The 23,300-nt window shown below is 37.4% G+C and overlaps 2 protein-coding genes across 3 annotated transcripts; one reads left to right on the forward strand and one right to left on the reverse strand.

The window, feature by feature from the left end:
- Positions 1 to 199: 199 nt before the first annotated feature.
- On the forward strand, positions 200 to 14,930 carry styx (serine/threonine/tyrosine interacting protein). The gene is given in 10 exon segments (NM_001142223.1): positions 200 to 365; positions 4,162 to 4,194; positions 6,456 to 6,509; positions 6,641 to 6,738; positions 7,241 to 7,301; positions 8,886 to 8,922; positions 11,313 to 11,403; positions 12,158 to 12,230; positions 13,321 to 13,414; positions 14,201 to 14,930. Coding segments are annotated over 10 exon segments (672 nt in total). The 5' UTR covers positions 200 to 308; the 3' UTR covers positions 14,275 to 14,930.
- A 1,662-nt stretch (positions 14,931 to 16,592) lies between these two features.
- On the reverse strand, positions 16,593 to 23,241 carry gnpnat1 (glucosamine-phosphate N-acetyltransferase 1). Of its 2 annotated transcripts, XM_012968199.3 has the most exons (7): positions 23,118 to 23,241; positions 21,066 to 21,134; positions 20,753 to 20,925; positions 20,281 to 20,343; positions 19,364 to 19,491; positions 18,903 to 18,964; positions 16,593 to 17,367 (listed from the first exon to the last, which is right to left on the reverse strand). In XM_012968199.3, exons 3-7 carry the CDS (start codon positions 20,904 to 20,906, stop codon positions 17,220 to 17,222), a joined length of 555 nt encoding a protein of 184 aa, XP_012823653.1. In that variant the 5' UTR covers positions 20,907 to 20,925; positions 21,066 to 21,134; positions 23,118 to 23,241; the 3' UTR covers positions 16,593 to 17,219.
- Positions 23,242 to 23,300: the final 59 nt, after the last annotated feature.

Consider the following 23,300-nt stretch of genomic DNA (forward strand, 5'->3'; position numbering starts at 1 on the left):
AACAACCTGCTAACGACTCATAGGACAGACAGTGAGAGATAGCGAGTCTGACTAGTACCCATAACATTGTTTACAAAGTCACACTTGTGACGTAGACGGTCGCGTAAACCAGAGCCAGGGATACAATGCGTGCGCGCCCCCGCCGCTAAGAGCTGTGTGCGCGCATCGGTTTGTAGGCTGCAGCATGGCGCCGGGGGCGCCAGTGTGTGATCCTGTTGCCGGTTTAGTTCTTGCGTTCGGTCTGTCATTTTGAACCACTTGCTACACCAAAGCCCTTTCCCGGCTGGCAAGCACCGAGGCTACTGAGAATGGAGGACGTGAAGTTACAGTTCCCTTCTCTCCCGCTGTGCAAGGAAGAAGCTGAGGTGAGGGAGGGCCTGCTATTGTGCCGGCTCCTGCAGGGGAGTGACTGGCCGTAGCCTACAGCATTGCAGCCTTAACCGGCTCGTCTCACTGGCCTCATATAGCGTTTCCAAGCAGTCCCCCCTTATTTCTCTAGTAATGGCTTTCGGCTTATCTCTGGTTGGAAGCAATGGCACTGCAACCTGTGGCACTCGCAGCTCCCGGGGTCCCATCTCTTGTGTTGGTGTGCCTGGGGTGTGGGTGCTTGCTCTTTGGGCTGCACTTTACTGTATAGAGCCGGCGGTATATAGCAGCCTTTCCTAATGCTGTTAGTTCTGTTACTTCTAGTCAAGCCATGGAAAGTGGATTTACTCTGTAATTCAACTCACATGGTGTCTGGCACATGCTGCTGTTTACTAATGCGCTGTGCTACCCTGTATATGGCTGTTGGGAAAGCCGTGTGGAAATTAAAAGGAGAATGTCTTTAGTAGAAGTAGAAGGCCCAAATGTTATTTTAAAGGACATGTCAACCCAAAAAATATTTTTTTGCCTAATCAAATAACCAAATTCTAAGCAACTTTACAATATCCATCCCTTATGAATTCATAATGGTAAAGACATTTGTTTATATTATTGCTATTAAAGGAGAAGGAAAAGCTAAGTCATCTGGGGGTGCTTAATGTTATTAAACATTGTTACTGCTTTAAAAGTTTTTTTGTAAATGTAACTGGTATTGAAAGCAGCATTTGCTTAACTCCTTGTTATGACAATGTTGCAAAAGTCAGTCTCCTCTAGAAAGACAGGTCTGTCAGTCTGCTGCCTTGTGGCACATTGTTTCGAAAGTCGGAATCACCAGGGCAGAGAATAAAAATAAAATGACAGAGAACACTGCTTTTAAAGGACAAGGAAAGGCTAAGTCACTTGGGGGGTGCCAAAATGTAAGGCACCCCCAAGCGACTTTAATCACTTACCTTTTACCCTGGGCTGGTGCCCCAGTTAGGAGAGAACAGCACCAGCCCGGGGTACCTGTGAGCATTTCCACTCCCTCCTTCACGCACTTGCGCATGCGCAAGTAGAGTGAAAAGCCGGACCCATGGATTTTGACATAGACAGAAGAAGGAAGCGCTCGCTACAGGTACCCCGGGCTGGTGCAGTTTTCTCCTAACAGGGGCACCAGCCCGGGGTACAAGGTAATCGATTAAAGTCACTTGGGGGAGCCTTACATTTTGGCACCCCCAAGTGACTTAGCCTTTCCTTCTCCTTTAAAAGCAGTGTTCTCTGTAATTTTGTGCCGCAAAATTGTGCCGAAACAATGTGCCGCAAGCCAGCAGACTGACTGACCTGTCTTTCTAGAGGAGACTGACTTTTGCAACATTGTCATAACCAGGAGTTAAGCAAATGCTGCTTTCAATAGCAGTTACATTTACAAAAAAACTTTTAAAGCAGTAACAATGTTTAATAACATTGTACAACCCCAAATAAACCCAGTATTATTGTTTTTCCCCAGTAAGGATGAATTATATCTTAGCTGGAATAAAGTACAAGGTACTGTTTAAATAATACAGAGAAAAGAAATTAAATAAATAATTATTTCCTTAAAATATACTCTATAGCAGATGGCATTCCCGTAATTTTTAACTTTCTGGCTAACAGGTTTCGGGATAAGGGATCCCTTTGCTATTTTGTATGAAGTATACTATATTTTGCTATGCAGAATGACCACTAATATTAAAGAGAGAACAGAATGATTTTAACAAACATTTATTTTCCCCCAAAAAAGCAAAGTTATATTGAATGTTTAATTGATAGTTTATTTTCTGTTAATGCTGTATGGTCCAAATTATTTAGATATGATAATTAACTATTGTGAATCTTTCTAAGTGTGCTTACTACACTATCTGGTTTGTGAGAATACCTGCCTTATTTTAATGTGTTTTATAATGTATAACATTGTAGTTGTGTGTCTTGCCTGGTGGGGTTGAAGTATAAGTTATGGACAATCATATGCACTATTCATGTTTTGGTGTTATCTGGGTAGTTTAGTAACATATGTATAATACACTGGAATTTATTTGTATGATATTTATGACAAGTGCCAATTTTGAGAATTTTAGAAATATTTTTGTTTTTAAAAAAATTTATTTCTTCTGCCTTTTACTGTACAAATATGCACTCAGTGTGTGTTGTTGAAATTCAAATTGTAATGCTATTTTGTATGTCTCTAAGCCTTGCATTTTTTGGTGCCTTGGAAATAAGTGGCATCACTTTTGTCAGGAGCTGTTACTACATCATATTGTCATGTTACTCCAAAAAGATCCTGTTGCTTACATACATTTTGAAAATTGTGTGGATTTTAATACATTGCAGGTTTCAAACTGAGTTCTGGAACTTTTATAAAAAAAAAACACAGATTTAGCATTATTTGTGATTTAGAAAAGATTTGCAGTTCGCTAATTTTGTTTATAGACATTAACCCACTTAACATTTTTTGGAATGTTTGCTAAGATTTTTGATTAGGGGCTTTTGTTTACAGGGGCTGAAGTAGCAGCCATGAAAATGCAAATACACTATTTGTGTTCATTTTATAATCATATGACTATTTAGAAAACATGAGGCATTCTTAATATATATTTTATAATTTTTCATATACAATAACATTTTGGAGATATGTTAAGGGGAAGTTGATTTTTTAGAAATTTTGAAAAAATACTTAAGCTTAAAAAAAATTAATTCATTAAAAATGTCTGGCTTTGGGGTAACCATAATATGCAAGAGCCAAAGTGACAGCAGTGAAAATTCATAAGCACCGTTTACATTTGTGGGTCTTTTTTACATGGATGTGTTATCGTATGTATGTAGTATCACAATACCCAGAATAACACAGAATTCAAATGTATAATGTTTTAATTTTTCTATCTTAAAGAGCATGGTTAAATGCTGTAGATTGCATGTATCAATTTTTTTATTTTTAGAAAATTTAGAGAAAAGGGGTACAATAGTAAACAGTTGCTGCAGGCAGGGATCTTTGGGGTCCCTAGAATCACAAAATTATAGTATGGACCCTATGGAGATGTACCAAATATTTGTACGTTAGTGGATTGTTGTGCCCTCAGACAACCATTGCTAGTAGAACCAGCTAACCAGCTGCTCAGAGGGGCACTAAGTGTTGGTGGGTGTGTTGGGTGGTTTGGGGTGGATTTACAAAAACATGATCTCTTTACAAGTGATTATGACATGATTACTGCAATTGATAGGGACATGTCGCTATAGATTAAAGATACAAAAGGGGGGTCTATACTCTACTTTCCTGAAGAGAGAGATTACAGGCCTGTTTCTATAGAAAACATAAACAATTACTCTAGGATGTTTATAGCCTTTGTTCCAACAGGAATCACATCGGCTCGTTGATGCGGTCCCCGATCCGACTGGATTTTCTAACCTGGCCGATCGATATCTGGCCAATTTCAGGCCAGATATCTGTCAGCCAGGCCCCTCGGTTCTGCCCCTACACGGGCTGATAAGCTGCTGAATCGGTCCAAGGGACAGATATCGGCAGCTATAATCGGGCCGTGTATGGGGACCTTAACTGTTATTTTGGAATTCCAGCTGCAGGGATTACTTTCCATCAGATTACTAGGTGGCATTCCATTGCAAGAGATTCTCATTGAAATGATCATGTAATCCAAACAATCACATTTTCATGGCACTGACAGTGTTCCCAGAGATGATACTGTGGGTCAAATGATTTTATTAAAAATATATTGTCATATTTATATATTCAATGCAATTCAATTTATATGTTTGTTTATTTTTCCAAAGGACTGGACCTATCCAATGAGAAGGGAAATGCAGGTATGTTTAACTTTTTTCACAGAATTTCAAGAAAATATTGGTCAGGTTCTTGCATCTTTTGCAAAAAGTAGGCAAAGAGATTAAAGCATTTCAACATTACTGATTAAAGCTGGGCATCTGCTTAATTGCTGATATCACTTAACGAGCGGATCTTTTCTCTATATATGCCCACTTCTTGGGCTGAACGATTGGATCACAATGGTGGGGATACAGGCCGTTGGAGCAGGAGAAAAAAATGCAGCAGTGCAAAAAAGTTTAAACTACTAAAAATGCATTCTCTATTGTGTTTTATGCATAAGTTTGTTAGAAAACATAAAATCATTTTTGGTAAATAAAATTTTTCTGATAATGTCTAAATATATTGCACTGCAAGGGTACAGAGGAATTTGCAAAGAGTTTATGGGTTAATTTAACACTAGGTTCAGAACACTGAGTTAAAAATAATTTTCAGCTTATGAGTCAGACCCTGAGAATAAGCATGGGGCTGCATTAAGAGCACCAAAACTTTGCTGTTGGGAGATAGAAGGTGGAATCTTCAGTGAACAGTGAATGAGCCATGCTGTAATAGAAAATCCTTAATTCACTTTAATGTATACATTTAACCCTTTATAATTCAGTGATCTCCTGTTTTACTTACTGTAAGATCTAAGTATGTGCAGAGTATGCATAAGGCAAGGAGAATTTGAAGGGGTGCTTACAGAATATGTATAGGTAAGCAATATAGGTGGAAGTCAGTGAAGATACAAATTTGCCAAGCCATTAATTGTGTCTGGACAGGAATAGGTTAAAAGTATATTGGTGGCTGGGCAGAGGGAACAATGTCATTGTCATATAGTATGTTCTGTTAATTGATTAAAGGGCATTTCAAATCAAAGCATGAGTTTATATAAATGTTTACAACTGAGCACTTTTACATTTTAATTCATTTTCTGTTTTTAGCAGTTGCTGAGAGATTAGCAGTTGTTAGACTATTTTATATCTGCTTAACAGCTCTGTTGAAAATCAAGAGTGTTAGTGACTCTTACTGTGCATACACTGACTACTTACTGGATTTGCTTCAGTTGAGCCAACAGCCAGTAATATCTCCCAAATTGCTAAAAATAGGAATGCACATTGCAAATGCGCAAAGTATTATTTGATGTTAGAGCAAAGTTTAGGAATGATTTGGATAAGGAAGTTTTATTGGTATAGGGTGAGAAAAGAAGATCTACCCCCACCTCTCATGAGTTAGAAAAGTGGTACAAGAGTGAAAGAAGTCCTGGGCATTGGATGGGCCCTCCATGAGAAAGGAGAGGGATACAATGATGGATAGAGATGTATCAGATATCAGGATTGGTTGTGAGAATGGTTTAGTCATGTATGAAACAATATGGTAATATTTAGTTGAAGCAGGTAAGAGAAGCATGTAATGGATTGCACTTGATGACACTACTTTCTGACACTAGATTTGCACACTCGGGTAATAGTTGATATTTTGCATGTTAAACCAATGTGAAGATGTCATAGGAGATCATACCACTGCTGCTGATGTCTGTCTTCATTCTTTAACATCATCTTAACTATTCTATTTGAAGCATAGGAAAGTTGAGCAATGTTTGTTATGTAATGTTTCTTAAGCCACAAGGGTGTATATATACCAACAGCATGGTCTGTCCAGCTTGATAATGCATGTCCATAAGCATAATAAGTTGTACCTTTCATTATTAATTTAGTATCATTTCTATCTTTAAACATCTCTTAATTTGGTAGGTACTTGTTTGTATTGCTGAATAAGAAGTCCTCCTTGATTTGTACAGTAAGGGCAGTTATCGCATCCTATGAACTGTAGTCTTTTTTAATTACTGTTATGGAATAAAACAGCTAGGATTCCCACAAAGGCCATTAGCCCTATGCCCCGTAAAAGAGCTCTACACAGATATAAGGTCCCTCCTAGTCCAGTACTTCCCTTCAGACATAGAGAACTTCATGTCAGCCCTGCCTCTGTGTGGGCTAGGGTTGCAGGAAGCATTTTGTAACAGTAGTAAAATTTACAAATTGATTAGTGTTCTTTGTTTCCCTTAAAACATGAGAGCCAAGTTGCATGTTAGAGCAGCAGCAAATCCTTCTACTCTCTGGTCCCCGAGAGAGTGGTCTTGACTCCTAAATGCAGCTGTTAGAGACCAGCTACAACATTAATCAGATTTGATCTAACTTAATTTAACAAATTTGCCCCATTAAAGATATTCTCATGTTCTCATTCTTCAACTTTTTTTCTTTTTAAGGAAATTTTACCTGGCTTATTTTTGGGTCCATATTCAGCAGCAATGAAAAGCAAGGTATGAAAGGGAGAAGCTAAAACTCAGTTATAGCTGTCTCTAACTCCTGATTTGTATGTCCGACTGAATCCTGTACTGTTTAGGTCTCTTTAATGATGGGTAACAAAGGGATTTCTTTCTTTCTTTTTTAGCTCTCAGTACTTCAGAAATGTGGGATAACTCATGTTATCTGCATCAGGCAAAACATTGAAGCTAATTTTATTAAACCAAACTTTCAGCAGTTATTTCGGTAAGTTCCTATAAAAGCATTTGTATATGCTTCTTTTGTAGTTATACCACTATGGTGGTATCCCCCTTAATCAACTATTATTGAACACCGCTTATTCTGACTATTGAAACAATGTATGAAAAGGACACTCTCATCCAGTCAATACTCAACTCAACAAGTGCCTTGCTTTTGTATTCTTCTTCAAAGGTCTGTTAAGAGAAAAGGCAGGGTATTGTGGAAATCTTAACTGGGAAGAGGTTCTGATACATTGTTTCAAGATTCAGTTGTGCTGTGAACAGAACATACTTTCTGTATAATACTAGCAATTACAAAAACAGCTTTTAAACTATTTAAAATATATATTGGAAATTTGCTTAGTGTTCTGACCAACATTTTCTAGTGTCTTCAGTCAGGAACTGTATTTGGGCACAGAATTGAAAATCCATTGAAACCCTGTTACATTTTGCTGTTAATAAATAAGCAAGTGCTACATCTTTACTGTATACTCCATTCATGTTGCCAGGTACTTAGTGCTCGACATTGCAGATAATCCAGTTGAAAACATAATACGCTTTTTTCCAATGGTAAGTTTCTTTCTTGTAGTAGTTCTTGGAATCCACCCCCAGCTACATTTAGCTAATGCCAAATCCCGTTTTATGTTCCTTCAGTTTTTCCCCTAAAAAACGAAAAAAAAAAAATAAAGGTTTGACTGCAATTATGATACATTTTATGGAGATGATGGTTTTGGATGATGTCTTCTATTGGGCCATCAGTTTGATAACTGCTGAATAACAGTTTAATAACAGACTTTGTGTGTGTGTGTGTGTGGCAACACACAAAAATTTCTGTTTTATGAGCCTATGGATTAGGCCAGTGATCCCCAACCAGTGGCTTGTGAGCAACATGTTGATCCCCAACCCCTTGGATGTTGCTCTCAGTGCCCCCAAAGCAGGTAGTTATTTTTAAATTCCTGGCTTGGTGGCAAATTTTGGTTGAATAAAAACAAGATTTTCAGCCAAATAAAGCCTCCTGTAAGCTGAGTGTGCATAGAGGCTGCCTAATAGCCAATCTTAGCCCTTATTTGGCACCTCCATGAACATTTATGATGCTTGTGTTGCTTCCCAAGTCTTTTTACATTTTACTTTGGCTCATGAGTAAGAAAGGTTGGGGATCCCAGGATTAGGCTCATAAAACAGACATTTTTTTCCTAGTATTTTTCTTGATAAAACACTATTGAACATAGTTATAATATTTGTGAGTTTCCCTCATTTAAGAAGTGTATTGTATAAGCAGGAGAATGCTACCTGTTCTATCAGAAAAAGTAGCTTGTGATCTAAATAAGTTGTTACCAGGGCTACATGTCTTCCCTGCTTCACTGTAGGAGGAAACTTCAGTAAAAAAAAAATTTCAGTATTCATATTCTTAATGCACTTCTCAGTGCTGGGCAGTTTTCTTCTTCTTAATAGGCTGTTTCTTTTGTTTTGCTAAGTTTTCTTATCTGAATCACTCTGCTAATTAATCCTGCCCCATCAGCACGGGCAGCCATTAACATTAAGGCAGTATACATCCTTGTTCAACATGAGTGCAATAAACAGGGCTTGTGCTGAGCATAGATTGATTCAAACGAGGCAAAACTGTGTTTTTATTTCTTGAGCTAAACCAGGACCATTGTGGCCTGGGTGCTTTCTTTATAAACCACTAGAATTTCAGGAATAAATTATGACAGGACTTCTGCATTGTGACACAATGCAGAAAACTGTCTGACTATATGATTTTGATTTGACATGCAAACATAATAGAGACTTAGAAATTAATTTAGTAAATATTTTATATGTTATGCTAGTGCTTGTGTAAATTTTAAAAATGTTGTTTTTTTTATTCTAGCAATAAAAATCTATTTTTTTTAGCTTTGTATATGGAGATTGAGAAGATTTGTTTGATCCCCATAAATCGGAAGTGCCATCCAATATATTGCACTAGTGCAGGACCCACATTGGCTAAAATATAGTAATATAATCACTCCCTGGTTGCCATTATGCCCTGGAACTGTTCATTTCGGTAAAATGCGATTTAATAACTATATATCCATAAGCTTAAAACTGTTCTATAACTATGTATCAAATCATTTTTCAAAATTATTGTTACCCTTTTTTTTTTTCTCCATACAGTCAAAGGAATTTATTGATGGATGTTTACAAACTGGAGGTAACGTGCATAAGAATTTAATGCTTCTTGTACACTGTTTAAATACACTGGTTATTGGCAGCTCTGAATATACTCTATTCTCTTATACTCTGTTGAACTCCAGGTTATTTTCATAACAAAGTAGTGTATTCTGTGGAGTTGTGTGACCCCCTGATATAGGGTACTCTCTAATGTTATGTCAGAAACTCACTCCCTTTCATACTGACAAGCTGCTGTACTGCTATGCCATTACCAAAAGAACCATTTAAAAAGTGTTGTGTACAGCAAGGCTTTTATAGCTGCACCCTTGGCCAGAGTTGTCGTTCTGTAACAGCTGAAGGACCACCTGTTCAAATGGAGAAAAAAAATCATATGATTTCAAATCATATGGTCTTTGCTTGGATTGAGTTACTACCAGTGAGGCAGGATAATAAAACAATATCCTCACACCCTTTATCTATTTATTCAGTAAGTAGGCCAGCCTACTTACTGAATTAAAGGAGAACTAAAGCTTACGTAAAAAAGTAGACTTGAAACAATGTACACTGTTTTGGGGTTCTGTACCAGCCCAAGGCACCACAGCCACAAAGATGCCCCCAGTAGCCCCCCATCTTCTTTTCTGCTGATTCACTGCCCATGCTCTGTGCTGCTGTCAGTTACTGAGCTTAGGGACCGATGCACAATATACTGTGTGCAGTATATAAAAAATAAATATAGCTGTATAAGGCTGATTAGTAATTCATTAAGATTCACATTACATGGCAGCTCTGAAATCGGTGCAGTTAGCATCAGAATTTAAAAATCAGATCTGCAGCATCGGTTTTTATGGCAGGCCAACCTAATTTTCTGCTTGATAATTTGGGGTGACCCCCCCAGCTTAGCTTCTCAAAAGCTCCTCAGAGCACACTGAGCATGCACAGTGTCCCAGATAGTTCTAACAAAATCCAAGATCAGGGGTTCCTGTAACAACTGTAAAGACCTGTATCATTACTACTATAGACATTCTGAAATTTTAAGGTAGTGCTGTCTGTTCAGTATATAAAAAAATGGCACTTCTTTAGTTCTCCTTTAAAGCAGAAGGAAATGTAAAAACTAAGTAAGGTTTATCAGAAAGGTCTATGTAAATACAGCCATAAGCACTCACAGAAATGCTGCACTGAATGCTCAAAAACGAAACAAACACAGGATTTCTTGTCTCCTTTTTTGTAAACATGATGTTTGAGTGTCTGTTCCTCTCTCAGAAAAATGCTTAATTCCTGTGGCCAGGCAGTTCTATCCCCTCTCTCCCCTCCCACAAGAATGCTAAGAACTCCCCCCCCACCCTTAGGAATGTGTGGCCTGAGCTATAATGGCTACAGCTGCAGCAGGAAGCTACTTAAAATGGCAGCTGCTATCTTAAGCAAACTGAGAAAGCTTTTAGAGCTGTTTACTCATGTATGGTAAAGCTTTCTGCAGAATAAATATATTGTTCTAGGTGGCACAAATGTGGTAACTCTATTGACGGTAAAATGACTTTCCTTCTCCTTTTAATACATAAAAAGCACAGCCCATAAGTTATATTATCATAAATTCTTATTTTTATTTAACTGATGCAAAGCTGCAAGTTGAGAGACTGATGCTGAGGGAGGGGTAGTAACGTGGAGTAACTTCAGAAATGCTACAGGAATTTCAATTGATTCTATTTGGAAAGTTCCATATTTTCATTAAATAAAGCTCATATTAAATTTCCCTAATCATTTTGCTTTAAGCCAAACACTGATGTGGTATCATAATAAGGTAATATAATAATAATAATAATAATAAAAAGTAAGTAAAAAATTAAATTCACCAAAACGTCCGCAATACCATAACATATGGGAAGTTTGGGATACTATGGTTACACAAACGGTCACCCTAACAGTGTATTCGCACAATAGAATTAAACCAGAAATGAAAAATGTTTAACCTTAGTGTTAATACTTACATCATATACAACTGAACTTGTTGCAATACTTATCAAGCATACAGAAAAGAACCTATGGAGGGAACAGTAAAGAGCACAAAAGCTCCAAAAGATATGACCGCCATCCTGGCAGGCCAATGACAAAAACAGATCATTTGCATTTGCTCAGATGCAGATTTTATCTAGTGGCTTTTTTTTTTTGCCCTACATAGAAAGTGGATCTATTCCAAAGTGAATCTTTATACATTATTTAGTATCTATATCCAGCATAAGCCTAAAATAGCAGTGTGCAAGGACAATGAACACTTTTATTATCAAAAATTGGGTCATAAGATAGAGGGTAACTTAGTGCCTACTTTTATAGCTGGGGCCATCTCTGGCCACTTGTTTGTAGCCATCACATTGTGCCACTTTGTGTCTTTGTCTTACATTTGCAAACTCATAAATTCAACTTGCCTTTTTTGTGCAGGAAAGGTTCTTATCCATGGCAATGCAGGGATCTCTAGAAGCGCTGCCTTAGTAATTGCATATATAATGGAAACGTTTGGCATAAAATACAGGTATGTTTAAAAGTGCCCCACCCCCATTTTATTACCATAGGTTATTTTACTTAGCAGGCTAACCAACAAATGTCTTTATTTTGGACACTCTACTGTCCTGGACATATTATTTCTCACACACACAGGGCTTCTAGTGCACAGACAATCGGTAGTATGAAATTATTCAGCCGTTTGCCACTGTGGGATATGTCTGCATCTCTTATTTAAAATCACCTCCCCTTATTACTTGTTTTATTGCACGTAACAAGATTAGCTGGTGTATATTTGAAAATCATTAAGTGTACACATATCCGAAACTGGGATTCACAATAGGCCCTCACATTTCAAATACACAGAGGCCCAACCAGCCCAATAAATAGTGACTGTCTCTGCTATCTTACAGTGATGGCATTTGCCAGAATCCACAGATTGCCAATCCGGGCCTGCATGTACATGGCAAATGAGCTGTTATGTTTGCTTAATTTCCAGTCTTTAGTCAAATCAGATGACTGGCAACTTTTATGAATTTTGACACAGCGTGGTTTTAATGTAGAATCATGCTCCATGTGCCATCGCCCTTGGTCTCCATACACATGATTGGCTATGAGCTCCCTCGGATCCTATGAACTTCTTGTGTCTTTTCCACAGTGGTATAAAAGTGGGTCAGTGCGATCTGCCCACACACACACCTGAAAGATGTATCACTGCCAAGGCCTGAGCTACCCTTTTATGTTCATGTAACTGCTCCTAAATGCCTTTCTCTATTTTTGTCTAGGGATGCCTTTACATATGTCCAGGAAAGAAGATTCTGCATTAATCCCAATGCTGGATTTGTTCACCAGCTTCAGGTAGACTGATTTACTATGGTATACATAAACAAATCAGATACATATTCATAAACATTCACCTGAATCTGAAATATCGGGCCTACCCAAATCTGAACACTTAAAGGAGAAGGAAAGGCTACCAAAGAGTTAATCTCAAGATGCAGGCATACCTTCAGTTGTCTCAATAGTGCCCTTAAGTCTCCCCATATTTCTCCCGTTCAGCTGGTCAGTAGCCAAACAGGAAGAAAAAACGCTGAGCTGTGTTCCCATAATGCTTCACTCCCGCACAGACACCCAGACCAAGTGAAAATGCTCAATTAGAGTCAGCTTCCTGCTGATTGGCTCAGATCCACATTCCTAAGGGGGAAGGGGGGACTGAGTTCTTAGCATTCTTGAGGGAGGGGGAACAGGAAAGAGCAGAAAGCAAAGAGCTGCATGTCTCTGGCAGAGGAAAACAGACAGAACCAATCTTTTGACAGGGAACTCAGTGCAGCGTTTCTGTGAGTGCTTATAGCTGTATTTACATAGACCTTTCTGATAAAGCTTACTTAGTTTTTACCTTTCCTTCTCCTTTAAAATCATGTGACAACTGACCAACAAATTTTTGTTTACAATTGATGTAATTTTTTTTCTGACCTATTTTGATTATGAAAATTAAGGTTTGGATTCAGTTCAGTATTTGGATGATTCTTTGTGAAGGATTAGGCATATGGCCCCATGCAAAAAGTATGATCGCTAAACATTAATTTTGCTTAAAGGACATTTTTAGCCATATTGATTTTTAGGGTTTAGTTCTCCTATCTATGCCAGTACAGTTTTAAAGGCCCATAAGCACCTGAAGTGAAAATGGTACTGCACATTTAAGGATCATATCTGTCCAGTATGTAAATACATTGGTCCTCCAAGAAACCATTCTATGACAAATGTTCCCTACCAATGTGTATTTCATTTATTCTGTGCATGTATCGATCATTTAGTGAATGGTACCATCCTGTACAATTTTCTGCCTATAAATCTCTTATTTTGTTTAAAGCATTTGCAATTTAACCTCTCTGGCAAGACATCATCTTAATGCCACTAGATTTATCAGTTTGGGGACTTTGCTTTCTAGGAATATGAAGCCATCTATCTAGCAAAACTAACCATCAAGATGATGTCTCCTCTGCAGCTGGGAAGGCCATTATGTATACAGTCTGGTGCTACTGGTAAAGCAGCTAATATTTTGTTTAACACTTAAATGCACCCACTATTGGAAACCTACGCCCATTAGCAACAATACCACAAACATTCACATTACCATTGTTTTCTCTCCCTATTTCTGGTGCTGACATTTTTCTTGCTCTTCCTCCCTCTATTTTTCATTGTCATTTTGCACTCCTCTCCAATGCCCTGTCCCATACACTTACTCGCAAAATAGTCACATAACTTTAAGCGTCAGATTTATCAATATCCAAGATATTTAAAAATGTAAATATTGGCAATTTATTAAGGAAAAAACTGTTAAAATTTGTATGTAAAAACCAGGCAAGTAATAGCTGCCGTTTCTATAGTAGTCAGTGGGCATAGTCTATGAAGATTTCTGGCGACATTATTTATTTTGAAATAGCCAAAAGATTCCATCACAAGGAAGTACACAAATGTGTTCAGGTGTCATTGTGTCCTTTCGCAGGGACCTGGCTATATCGCACCTTGTGTCCGCTTTAATTTAAATACCGGTGGCTTCATTTTTAAATGGCCTTTTAGCAATAGCCTGGGGGCTTCCCTTTCTTTATTTTTGGCTATTTCTGGGATGAAATTAGGATAGAATGACAAGGGGCAAAACTTAATGGGCCTTTGATTGCTGTACAATAAGTGGATGTATACATTGGACATACAGAATTACATACAAAGCAACCAATAACAACACAAGAGGTAAAGAGGGTCCTGCCCAAAAGAGCTTGCAATCTTGACCTTTTTAGACATTTTCTGTTTTTTCTGTTTTTTCTATGTAGGAAGTCTCAAACGGACACTTGATGATGAAGATGAACTTGGAAACATGCAGGTGTCTGCTGCCCATGAAGGATAATAGTTGTTTAGGCCTGCTGAGGATGAAGCAGAAGCCCTGAACGGATTCAAAAAGCATGGAGCTCACCCCATACACATTTTGCCTAGCCGTGTTCCTGCCCTGGTGCTGCTTTTGGACAATAATGGGGCTTTGTAATGGATGCGTTATTGGCACTGATTGTTTTACTACGTTTTACACAACTGTTTTACTAAACCCCAAAATATTTTTCGGACTTGAGAAGAGGTAATACTGCAATAATGCACTTTTTTCATACTTGAAGTTTTTTTTTTTTCCCTTTATTTGTAAGATAACGTGGTTACATGAAACACAATGCAAATGACAGGAGAAAGAGGACTGTTTCTATAAAAATACAAAAAAAAAATATTTAATTTATAAGAAACGTCTTTAGTAATGAATTGTTTCCTAAACTTTTGTGTTTTGTAAATACATTTTATAGGTTTAGAAGTTCTGTAATTTTTAACAAATATAATTCTATTCTAAGGCATACTTGATCATTGAAGCAGATTGTACACAATATTCCTATAACCCTCCCAAATATCAGTCTTTTTTATTATGCAATTTATATTGTGGCTTAGGCCTGAAGATTTCTTGTTCCTTCATAACAAATTGAACTGTTGTTTTCCAAATAAACAGACTGAAAAGAAATTGTATTTAAATGTATGCTGTAAGGTGGTCAGATTATTTCTGTTACTTACGAATAGGACTGGGTGTTCTAAGCAAACATGGAGCATATATATATATATATATAAGAGGAGAAGCAGGCACTCACGTCACAAAAGGTCACAGATGCCTGGGTGCAGTATATGAAATAGTATAGTACAAAAATAAATAGATGCCGCACTCACAGGTCTTAATGAAAAAATAAAGAAAAATTTATTATGTCAAACTAACGTTTCGGCTGACTCACTTTGAGAAAGGCTGTGGAGTCAGCCGAAACGTTAGTTTGACATAATAAATTTTTCTTTATTTTTTCATTAAGACCTGTGAGTGCGGCATCTATTTTTATATATATATATATATATATATATATATTTAATAATCTTTCATCTTATGTGCTTATAAGTTATATTACACTGAATTTGATGTTTTAATGAGCAGCCAATCAATAAGCCAGATGAAAAGTCAGTAGTGGTGCCTCAGGAGTTTGTGTATCATGCCTAATTGGCCTATGCCATTTACAGGTAAATCAAAGAAACCATATTGTGGATATATATTGATTCAGCTAATCTGAAGCTATATATATATAGCTTCAGATTAGCTGAATAGTTTGATTTGATGATAAATAACACTGGTAAAATCCTGTGGAACAAAAATCGATTTCTCCAGTATATAATATAACAACATGGAAGCAATACATTGTATGTATGTATGTATGTATGTATATATATATATATATATATATATATATAATATATATACACACAATGTATTGCTTCCATGTTGTTATATTATATACTGGAGAAATCGATTTTTGTTCCACAGGATTTCACCAGTGTTATTTATCATCAAATCAAACTATTCAGCTAATCTGAAGATAATATCCCAAAGATTCCCCCCCCCCCCCCCCCCCATACATATAGTCGGTTTCATGTACATTTTAATGGCTGTTCTTGGACAGACATGATTGTCTCTCCTAAACATATACAGGTATGGGATCCCTTATCCGGAAACCCATTATCCAGAAAGCTCCAAATTACAAAAAGCCTGTCTCCCATAGACTCCATTTTAATCGAATAATTCAGAATTTTAAAACTGATTTCCTTTTTTCTCTGTAGTAATAAAACAGTACCTTGTAATTGATCCCAACTAAGATAAATCCTTATTGGGTGCAAAACAATCCTATTGGGTTTAATTAATGGTTTATTGAATTTTTAGTAGACTTAAGGTATTTAAATTACGAAAAAAAAGACCCCTTATCCGGACTACCCTTGGTCCCGAGCCTGGATAACGGGTCCTATACCTGTAACGTAAAACTGCAAAACATTTTAAATTACAACCTTTGTTCATCTTGTATAGACACAAGGTGTTTTCTGTAGAACAGATGTGATTGTATTTTTATAATATTGCACACCAGCTTACACAACCAATAAGTTGTTAGTTATCTCTAGGTTCAGTGAAGGACATTTTTGTAGAAAGAGATTCCTGACTTTCTACAAAAACTGCCACCCCTAATCTCAAGAACCTAGGGATAACAACATAATAATGTAATCTGCAGATTATTAATATGGAAGTGCCTTATAACCTCTCATATAATACCCAATAAGTCAAACCCTCCAAACTTAAGTTTTATCCCAAGAAAATTTGAAAGAAACAGAGCAGTGATTTATATAAATCATTTATTTTTATCTTAAATACATTTCAATAAATAAATATTCCACAACTAGGAAAATGTCATGTATACAAAGCTGTACTTTCAGAGAAATAAAAAGCTGTCTGAAATGAATTATTTTTCTGTGTGGCAATATTACAAATAGAATTTTGCCATTATACAAATAGCAGTGGAAAACCCCACATTCCCTTAAAGAAGTGTAAACATACTGTAACATGTTTATATTGAACATTCACTCTAAACATATTCAGCGTGAGCTATGTTATTATTAATGAGAGGTATTTGAGCTAAATGATATGTAAAAAGCAAATGTTTTCTCCCCAAGCTCAGTACATATCAGGATACAGCAATGCCTTTTATATGGCTATTGCTCAGCAGCAGCAAAATGTTTTGTATGAATTTGGCAGTCCTGATCATAAAAAAAAAAATACAAAAGAACCACCCCCCTTAAATTTGAGAGCTACAATAAAGGACATTCAATTAACCAATTAAGTTTTTTTTTTTTAAAAAAGTGTAAAATTACTAGTTATTTACAGATTTTATATTACATCAAATGTCACTAGTGACAGAAGAACCCTGCTTGAGAGCCCTCTCCTGTACTAGTGGTTTGTTTTTTTTAGTCACAGAATCTGCTCTGCATGTAGGTTTCATCAGATGCAACGTAACCAAATTTTTCATAGAAAGCAACATTTTTGGGCTTGCACTCCAAAGTCACTTTATAGCAATCTAGTTTCTTGCTTAACAGCGTCAGCACAGACAGTAACCTGCAAAGAGACAATTAGCTGTTAAACACTGAACTTTATCACAAAAGAAATGTGCACTGCTACCCACTAGCAAGAAGCCACTGGTTTAAAATAAAATATCCTGTTCTGATGTTTACAAACTATACAGATTGTACAGTCAGTGTCAGACTGGCCCAGCCCAGGTGTCAGTAGGCCCTCCTGCTCACCCAACCATTTGCCTTGTATGCCTATGCCATGGCCATTACTCAATTCTATATGAGAAGAAATGGAGGAAAGGATAGATAATAGTATGTAAAAAGAAGTAATTAAGAAACTAAAGAAAGTGAGTGAAGAGAGAAGGGGAGAGTGGGCCTAAGGTCTTCTGGTGGGCCCTTGGCACCCCAGTCCGACACTGTGTACAGTGCCCTGCACAAGTGTTCATTTGTAACTGTACTGAATAACAAATCCTACACTGAATTCTGTAGTACTTTTTTCAATGCACTGAACCTCAGTGGGAGTCATTTATGAAGTGGAAGGCAAAATGCAAAAAACATGCAATCCACCATTTCTTAACTCTGCTTTATACTTTATTTGAAATGCTGCAGGTCTGGAAATTCCGGAGTATAGAGACCTGCCTGCGGGAATATAGTGCTGCATCTGTTCAGCAGCACTGCATACATAAAGAGACATCAAAAATAAAACAGTTTTTGAATAATCATTAATATTGCAGTAATAATGCATTTAAGGGGAAGTGCCAGCTTTGCATAGTGTCCTGGAAACAATGTGACAGATTTGCTATTGGTTGGATGATATTTGTACACAACAGCTTCTTGCACAGTGCTGGGCATTCACTTTGGCCTTGTGTTTGGGATCATTGTCCTGCTGGAAAGTCAACTTTTGTCCAAGCTTCTATTTGTTTTTTTAGCCAGACTGCAGTATCTCTCTGTAATTTGCACAATACTTTTTAACAGTATACTGAGCCCCTGCTAATGCATAGTATACCAAGGTGCTTTGTCTTAGTGCTTTATAGCAAACACTGATCTGATTTTGGCTTTTAACTTCAAATGGGTAAAAATATCAACATCATTTTCTAGCCCAAAAGTATACCAGTTTATCAAGACAAATGCAGTTTTGTTTAGCCATTTCATATGACTGGAGCTGAATATATATTCATTCAATGTAACCAGCAAAATCATTTAACATTGGAAAAACTGCAACAAAGTCCGTGCCATTAATTGCATATTTAAAGTGAAGTTGACTGTTTAAAGATGGTTCTTGTGCTCAAAGCATACCACTAATAACTATTCATCATCCTAGCTTACAATGGGTGTTAATGCTGCATGCAGCCTTGTTGCTATTCTTGCTGGGTCCACAACACACTCCTGTCTCAGAAGAATGTTTTGTTCAGCATACTGCAATCTTCCATACTTATTTGGGTACTGATTATAGGGCATGCTTTCCCTGCTATCCTTGTCCTACTGACACTAACCCAAATTGTTCACATAAATAAGGTTCCATGGGCAGAAGTGTGCCAATATATTTACTAAATAAAATGTTTTTATATTAAGGATACTCACAATTTCCCAAGCTGTTTTCCTCTGCATTCATCACTGACAACAACCTCTTCTATACGCCCTCTCTGCAAAAACATGCATGGATTTTAATCAAACAGTGAAACAAAGTACCAGTTAATGAAACAACACTTTCTTCTCTATAGTAAGCACTAACATCTCCTCTGTGCACAAACTGTCAGGCTGATCTTGTGCCCATCGGTGCAAACACAAGACAGAGCAGCCTTTTCCTACAGCAGACAGAATGCCAGGAGTGACACTTCTGGGTGATTCAGTGACTAGTCAGAAGTGATCCCAAGCAAATTGATGTGCATTTCAGTGAGTGTTATACATTTTATAGATACAGACCTCTGGGTTAAAAATTACACTTATTGGATAGATTATTATAAAAAAAAAAAAAAAATATATATATATATATATATATATATATATATATATATATATATATATAATATAGTCAAACATACCTTTGCACATCCATGTATAAATTTATGTTCCACGATAAGAGTGGCTGTAGCTACTATCTTGCCAAGATTTAAATCTTCCACTACAATTACAAAGTAATCACCGCTTCTCTTCATGTGGTCAAATTTTTCTGTGAAGCAAAAATAAAGTATTTATGTTTCTTTATGTATATAATTTAATGCATTAGCTCCTAAGCTAACCCTGCATGGTTCTTGCCCTGACATCACTTGGTCCCTTGAAAGGAAACTTACAATTTAAATTAATTTCAGCATACAACCATGTGTGTAAATTTGAATATGGTGGAAAAGGTATACAATCATAATTTAATTTACATTTAAAGGAAAAATACCACAAAGCTAATTCTTTAGGATACACATTTGGACTGCTGAACAAAACACAAGAATGCAGTGATCTTGCATTTAACTTCAATTTAGGTCACTAATGCTATAAAACTTGCACACTCTCAAGATGCCTTATACTGCCCCCATGTGTTGCTGTAATTGCAGAAAAATTTAGTTACTTATTTTTATACAATACTTGACTTGAAAACTGTATACGCATGGAAGAGCATTGGGGCAATGATAGGCAATCTAAGGTATCATGAGCAGAGAGGAAAGGGTATAAAATGTCCCACAACCTGTGTGTTATAGGTGTTAAGTAGAAACGACAAATAGTGGCGCCCCCATATACAGTCCCTCTTGCTATACATTTTCCAGTTCATGCTAAAAGCCAACAACTGAGAGAGACCGTTCACAGGCTGTTCTTAAGGAGAAGGAAAATCCAAGCACGCTTAGAAAATTAATATGGAACTAAATCAGCCGATCACCTAGTACAAAGAGAGGTACAGCACTTCTTAAAGTTTGTGGAATATTTGTATTTTACTTATTAAGGAAGCCTGTTTGTGGTTTGATATACTTACTGATGAACTGCTCTGAAGAAACATCCCCTACTTTTGTCAGTTGGCCGAGTACCTGGTAAAACCCTGTAAAGGAATAAATCTTGCATCAGAACATTTTTATGTAAAACAATTGTAAAAAACCTATACGGTGTGCCCTTATGTTATGTCTGCTGCCTACTTAACTCACTCACTTAACTCACTTTGAGTTCCAATAGCCTTATGTTCTACAATAAAGGTTTAAATGTATCCTGCTCTACCCAGGATACCCAAAACCTACCCAAACAATCTAATATTGTCAACCTAGAAATTGTGTTCACTGACTTCTCTTGAAGTTGGATGTTCCTGGATATGCAACTGCACGCACTTCAACTCACAATTTTAGAATAAGATGCAGCATACCAAATGTTTGGGGGCAGGACAAGTGTAAGTCAGAGTAATACTTTGGCACACTCAGGAATCAAACTTCCGCTACAAGTGCAAAGGGCAAACATACCTCTAGTATAATCAGCTGTACAAAGAGGCCGAAGAATTAGTCCATCCCCAGGACTCACAGGAGAAATGGCAGGATGAAATGACACCATATTTTGGCTCCAATCAAGTTCCTCCAGAAGACGAGTATCAAACAGAGGCGTTTCATCGGGTACCATGGTTATAAAAAGGCTAGCCCTAAAGTCATTAGAAGAAAGAACTGCAAGTAACAAACCAGAGTCATGCTCACATGCTGGCATTTAGTTACACTGATTTAACTTTTGTTCCAAAGAAATAGAAAAAAAAAAAAAAAAAGATATAAAATAACTTGTGCTTACAGCACACCTAGCAAAGTCAGGTCATGGGCTTTGCATCCCTGCACTCCAGTTCTAGAAGGCAGTCTGAAACTACAAAAGAAAATAGTGGCAAGTACAGGTGTACCGTAACATGTAAAATTCCTTAATGAACCTTAAATAGTTTTTCTGAAAGACTCTATATTAGTATTTCTTGCTGTGTAAACCAAGAGAGCAAACATATATAGGGTAATCACACGAGTGTATACCTACAAATAATGTCTCATTTTAGCAACAAAAGTGTATTAGCTCTGTTCATCACGCCCTTTGGACATGCAAGTCCTGTTTGGTTACCTGCCATTAGCATCCCCTCCCTCATGATACACACAGTTCATGCATTCAGTGACGCAAAGGAAGTGCCACACGCACAAAGCCACAAGAGCACTTTCAGGTCATTTGTATAGGCAATGTGTAATCGTTTATTTTCCGATTTACAATATATAAACAATTCTTAGTTTTTTTTGTCTGTTTCCAATAGATGTAAATCAGTTATTACTTTCCCATACAATGATTATATTAAGAATTTGTAGAGACAAAGGACATAAAATGTTTTGCTTTCTAAATAATATATAGGTCAGTAGCTTGAGATTTTTTTCTTTTAAATTCTGCAGTTTCTCCTAAGACTGAAATACATGAAGAGTGAAATATGTAAAACTCTCTTAAAACTCACCTTTTCACTCAAGCCTATAACCTAAACCCCCCAAACATTCACTAACCACTGGTTTTCACCTCTCACTCCGCACTTACTGTCACTTTACACACCTATATGAACTCAAACGCCATGCTAGTTACCCTGACCTTATGTCCCTCCCTTTTAGAATGTAAGCTCTTGCGAGCAGGGCGCTCCCCCTAGTGTCTCCGATCCTCATCCAATGTAACTGCAAACCATTTTTGTGAATTGTTTATATGTACATGTTAACTGTTCTGTCTTTTGTACCCCTCTATTCTGTAAAGCACTGCGTAAATTGAGGGCACTTTATAAATAATAATAATAGTAAATAATTTAAGGCTTGGAAGCATGAAACCTTGCAGAATTGCCAGTGGTGAAAAGCAAGTTAATGCAGAGCAAATGCAAGGTGTGTTCTCTCGTATCCCTGTTAGACAAGTGTATAAATTACTCCATGTGACAAAGGCACAACTGTGGAGATGTCTCTATCTACCGTTATACCTTCTAGCCAAAAACATTCCGCAGCAGCCACTCGATCACTGAGCTGCCATCTACAGGCAATATAGATATAGACTATAACACCTACAAATGCTTTTTTAATTTGATTTCTATATTCTTATATTATATTATATATTCTTATTATATTTGATATCTAAATCAGACGTACCCACACATCCTCAGAATGCTGCCATTTTACAGAAGGGCTGTATGCCAAGAGAGTCACTGCCAGGCAGCCAATCAGATTTCAGAGTTTCAACTAGAGCAGTGCCAGGGGGGCTGTTGTAAGCTGCCATAGACTGGTGCCAGGATGGCTTGTGGGCAAGCTAATGTCACTCTCACCTGGGGACACCTCAGGCTATAGACTGTGAGCTTCGTATGATTTCAATCATGTTATAATAATCATGTTTGTAACTGTATAACACTGGAGTGCAAAATGAGTGTTTATGCTTTCCTAGGGACATGTCAGTATGCGGCTGTGTGTGTTGGACAGATACATGCTGCACCCTGAGACATTTAGGCCACTAGAGGCCAGATTAGAGGAGAGTGCTCACCCAATGGCCAGGGAAAGGCACACACCACATGGGTTTATTTGCTAAACTTGTGTGATACTGATACAACTCTGTATAAGGGACGGAAGAATAAATCAACGCCACTTTCCAACAAACTGCCGCCAGGGAAGCACCCACAGCACCCGTATTGGGAGACACAGAGCAAGGAGAGTGTGAGCGGATATAGCCTGCGCTAAATAATGTTATTATTACAAACAAGGTGGCCGTCCCTTCCCTCACAGCACCGCTACGGCGCGCTTAGGTGCCATTGATTAAAAAAAAAAGACTCAATAGCTAACAATGTAACTGCAACGTACTTACCCGGGAGAGACACAGTTAGATGCCGGTGCTGTTCACTCCCCTTCCTGCTATTAGGCCCTGGCGCTTCGCTGTGCACAGCCAGAAACATCGACGTGGCGTGACGTCAATAGCCGAATGGACGAGCCCAACTTCTTAGCCAATCAGTGAGTAGTTAAGTTAGGTCTTAACGCGAGCCCCGCCCCT

This window comes from Xenopus tropicalis, chromosome 8 (genome assembly GCF_000004195.4).
Source record: "Xenopus tropicalis strain Nigerian chromosome 8, UCB_Xtro_10.0, whole genome shotgun sequence".
In the NCBI taxonomy this organism is placed as follows: Eukaryota; Metazoa; Chordata; class Amphibia; order Anura; family Pipidae; genus Xenopus; species Xenopus tropicalis.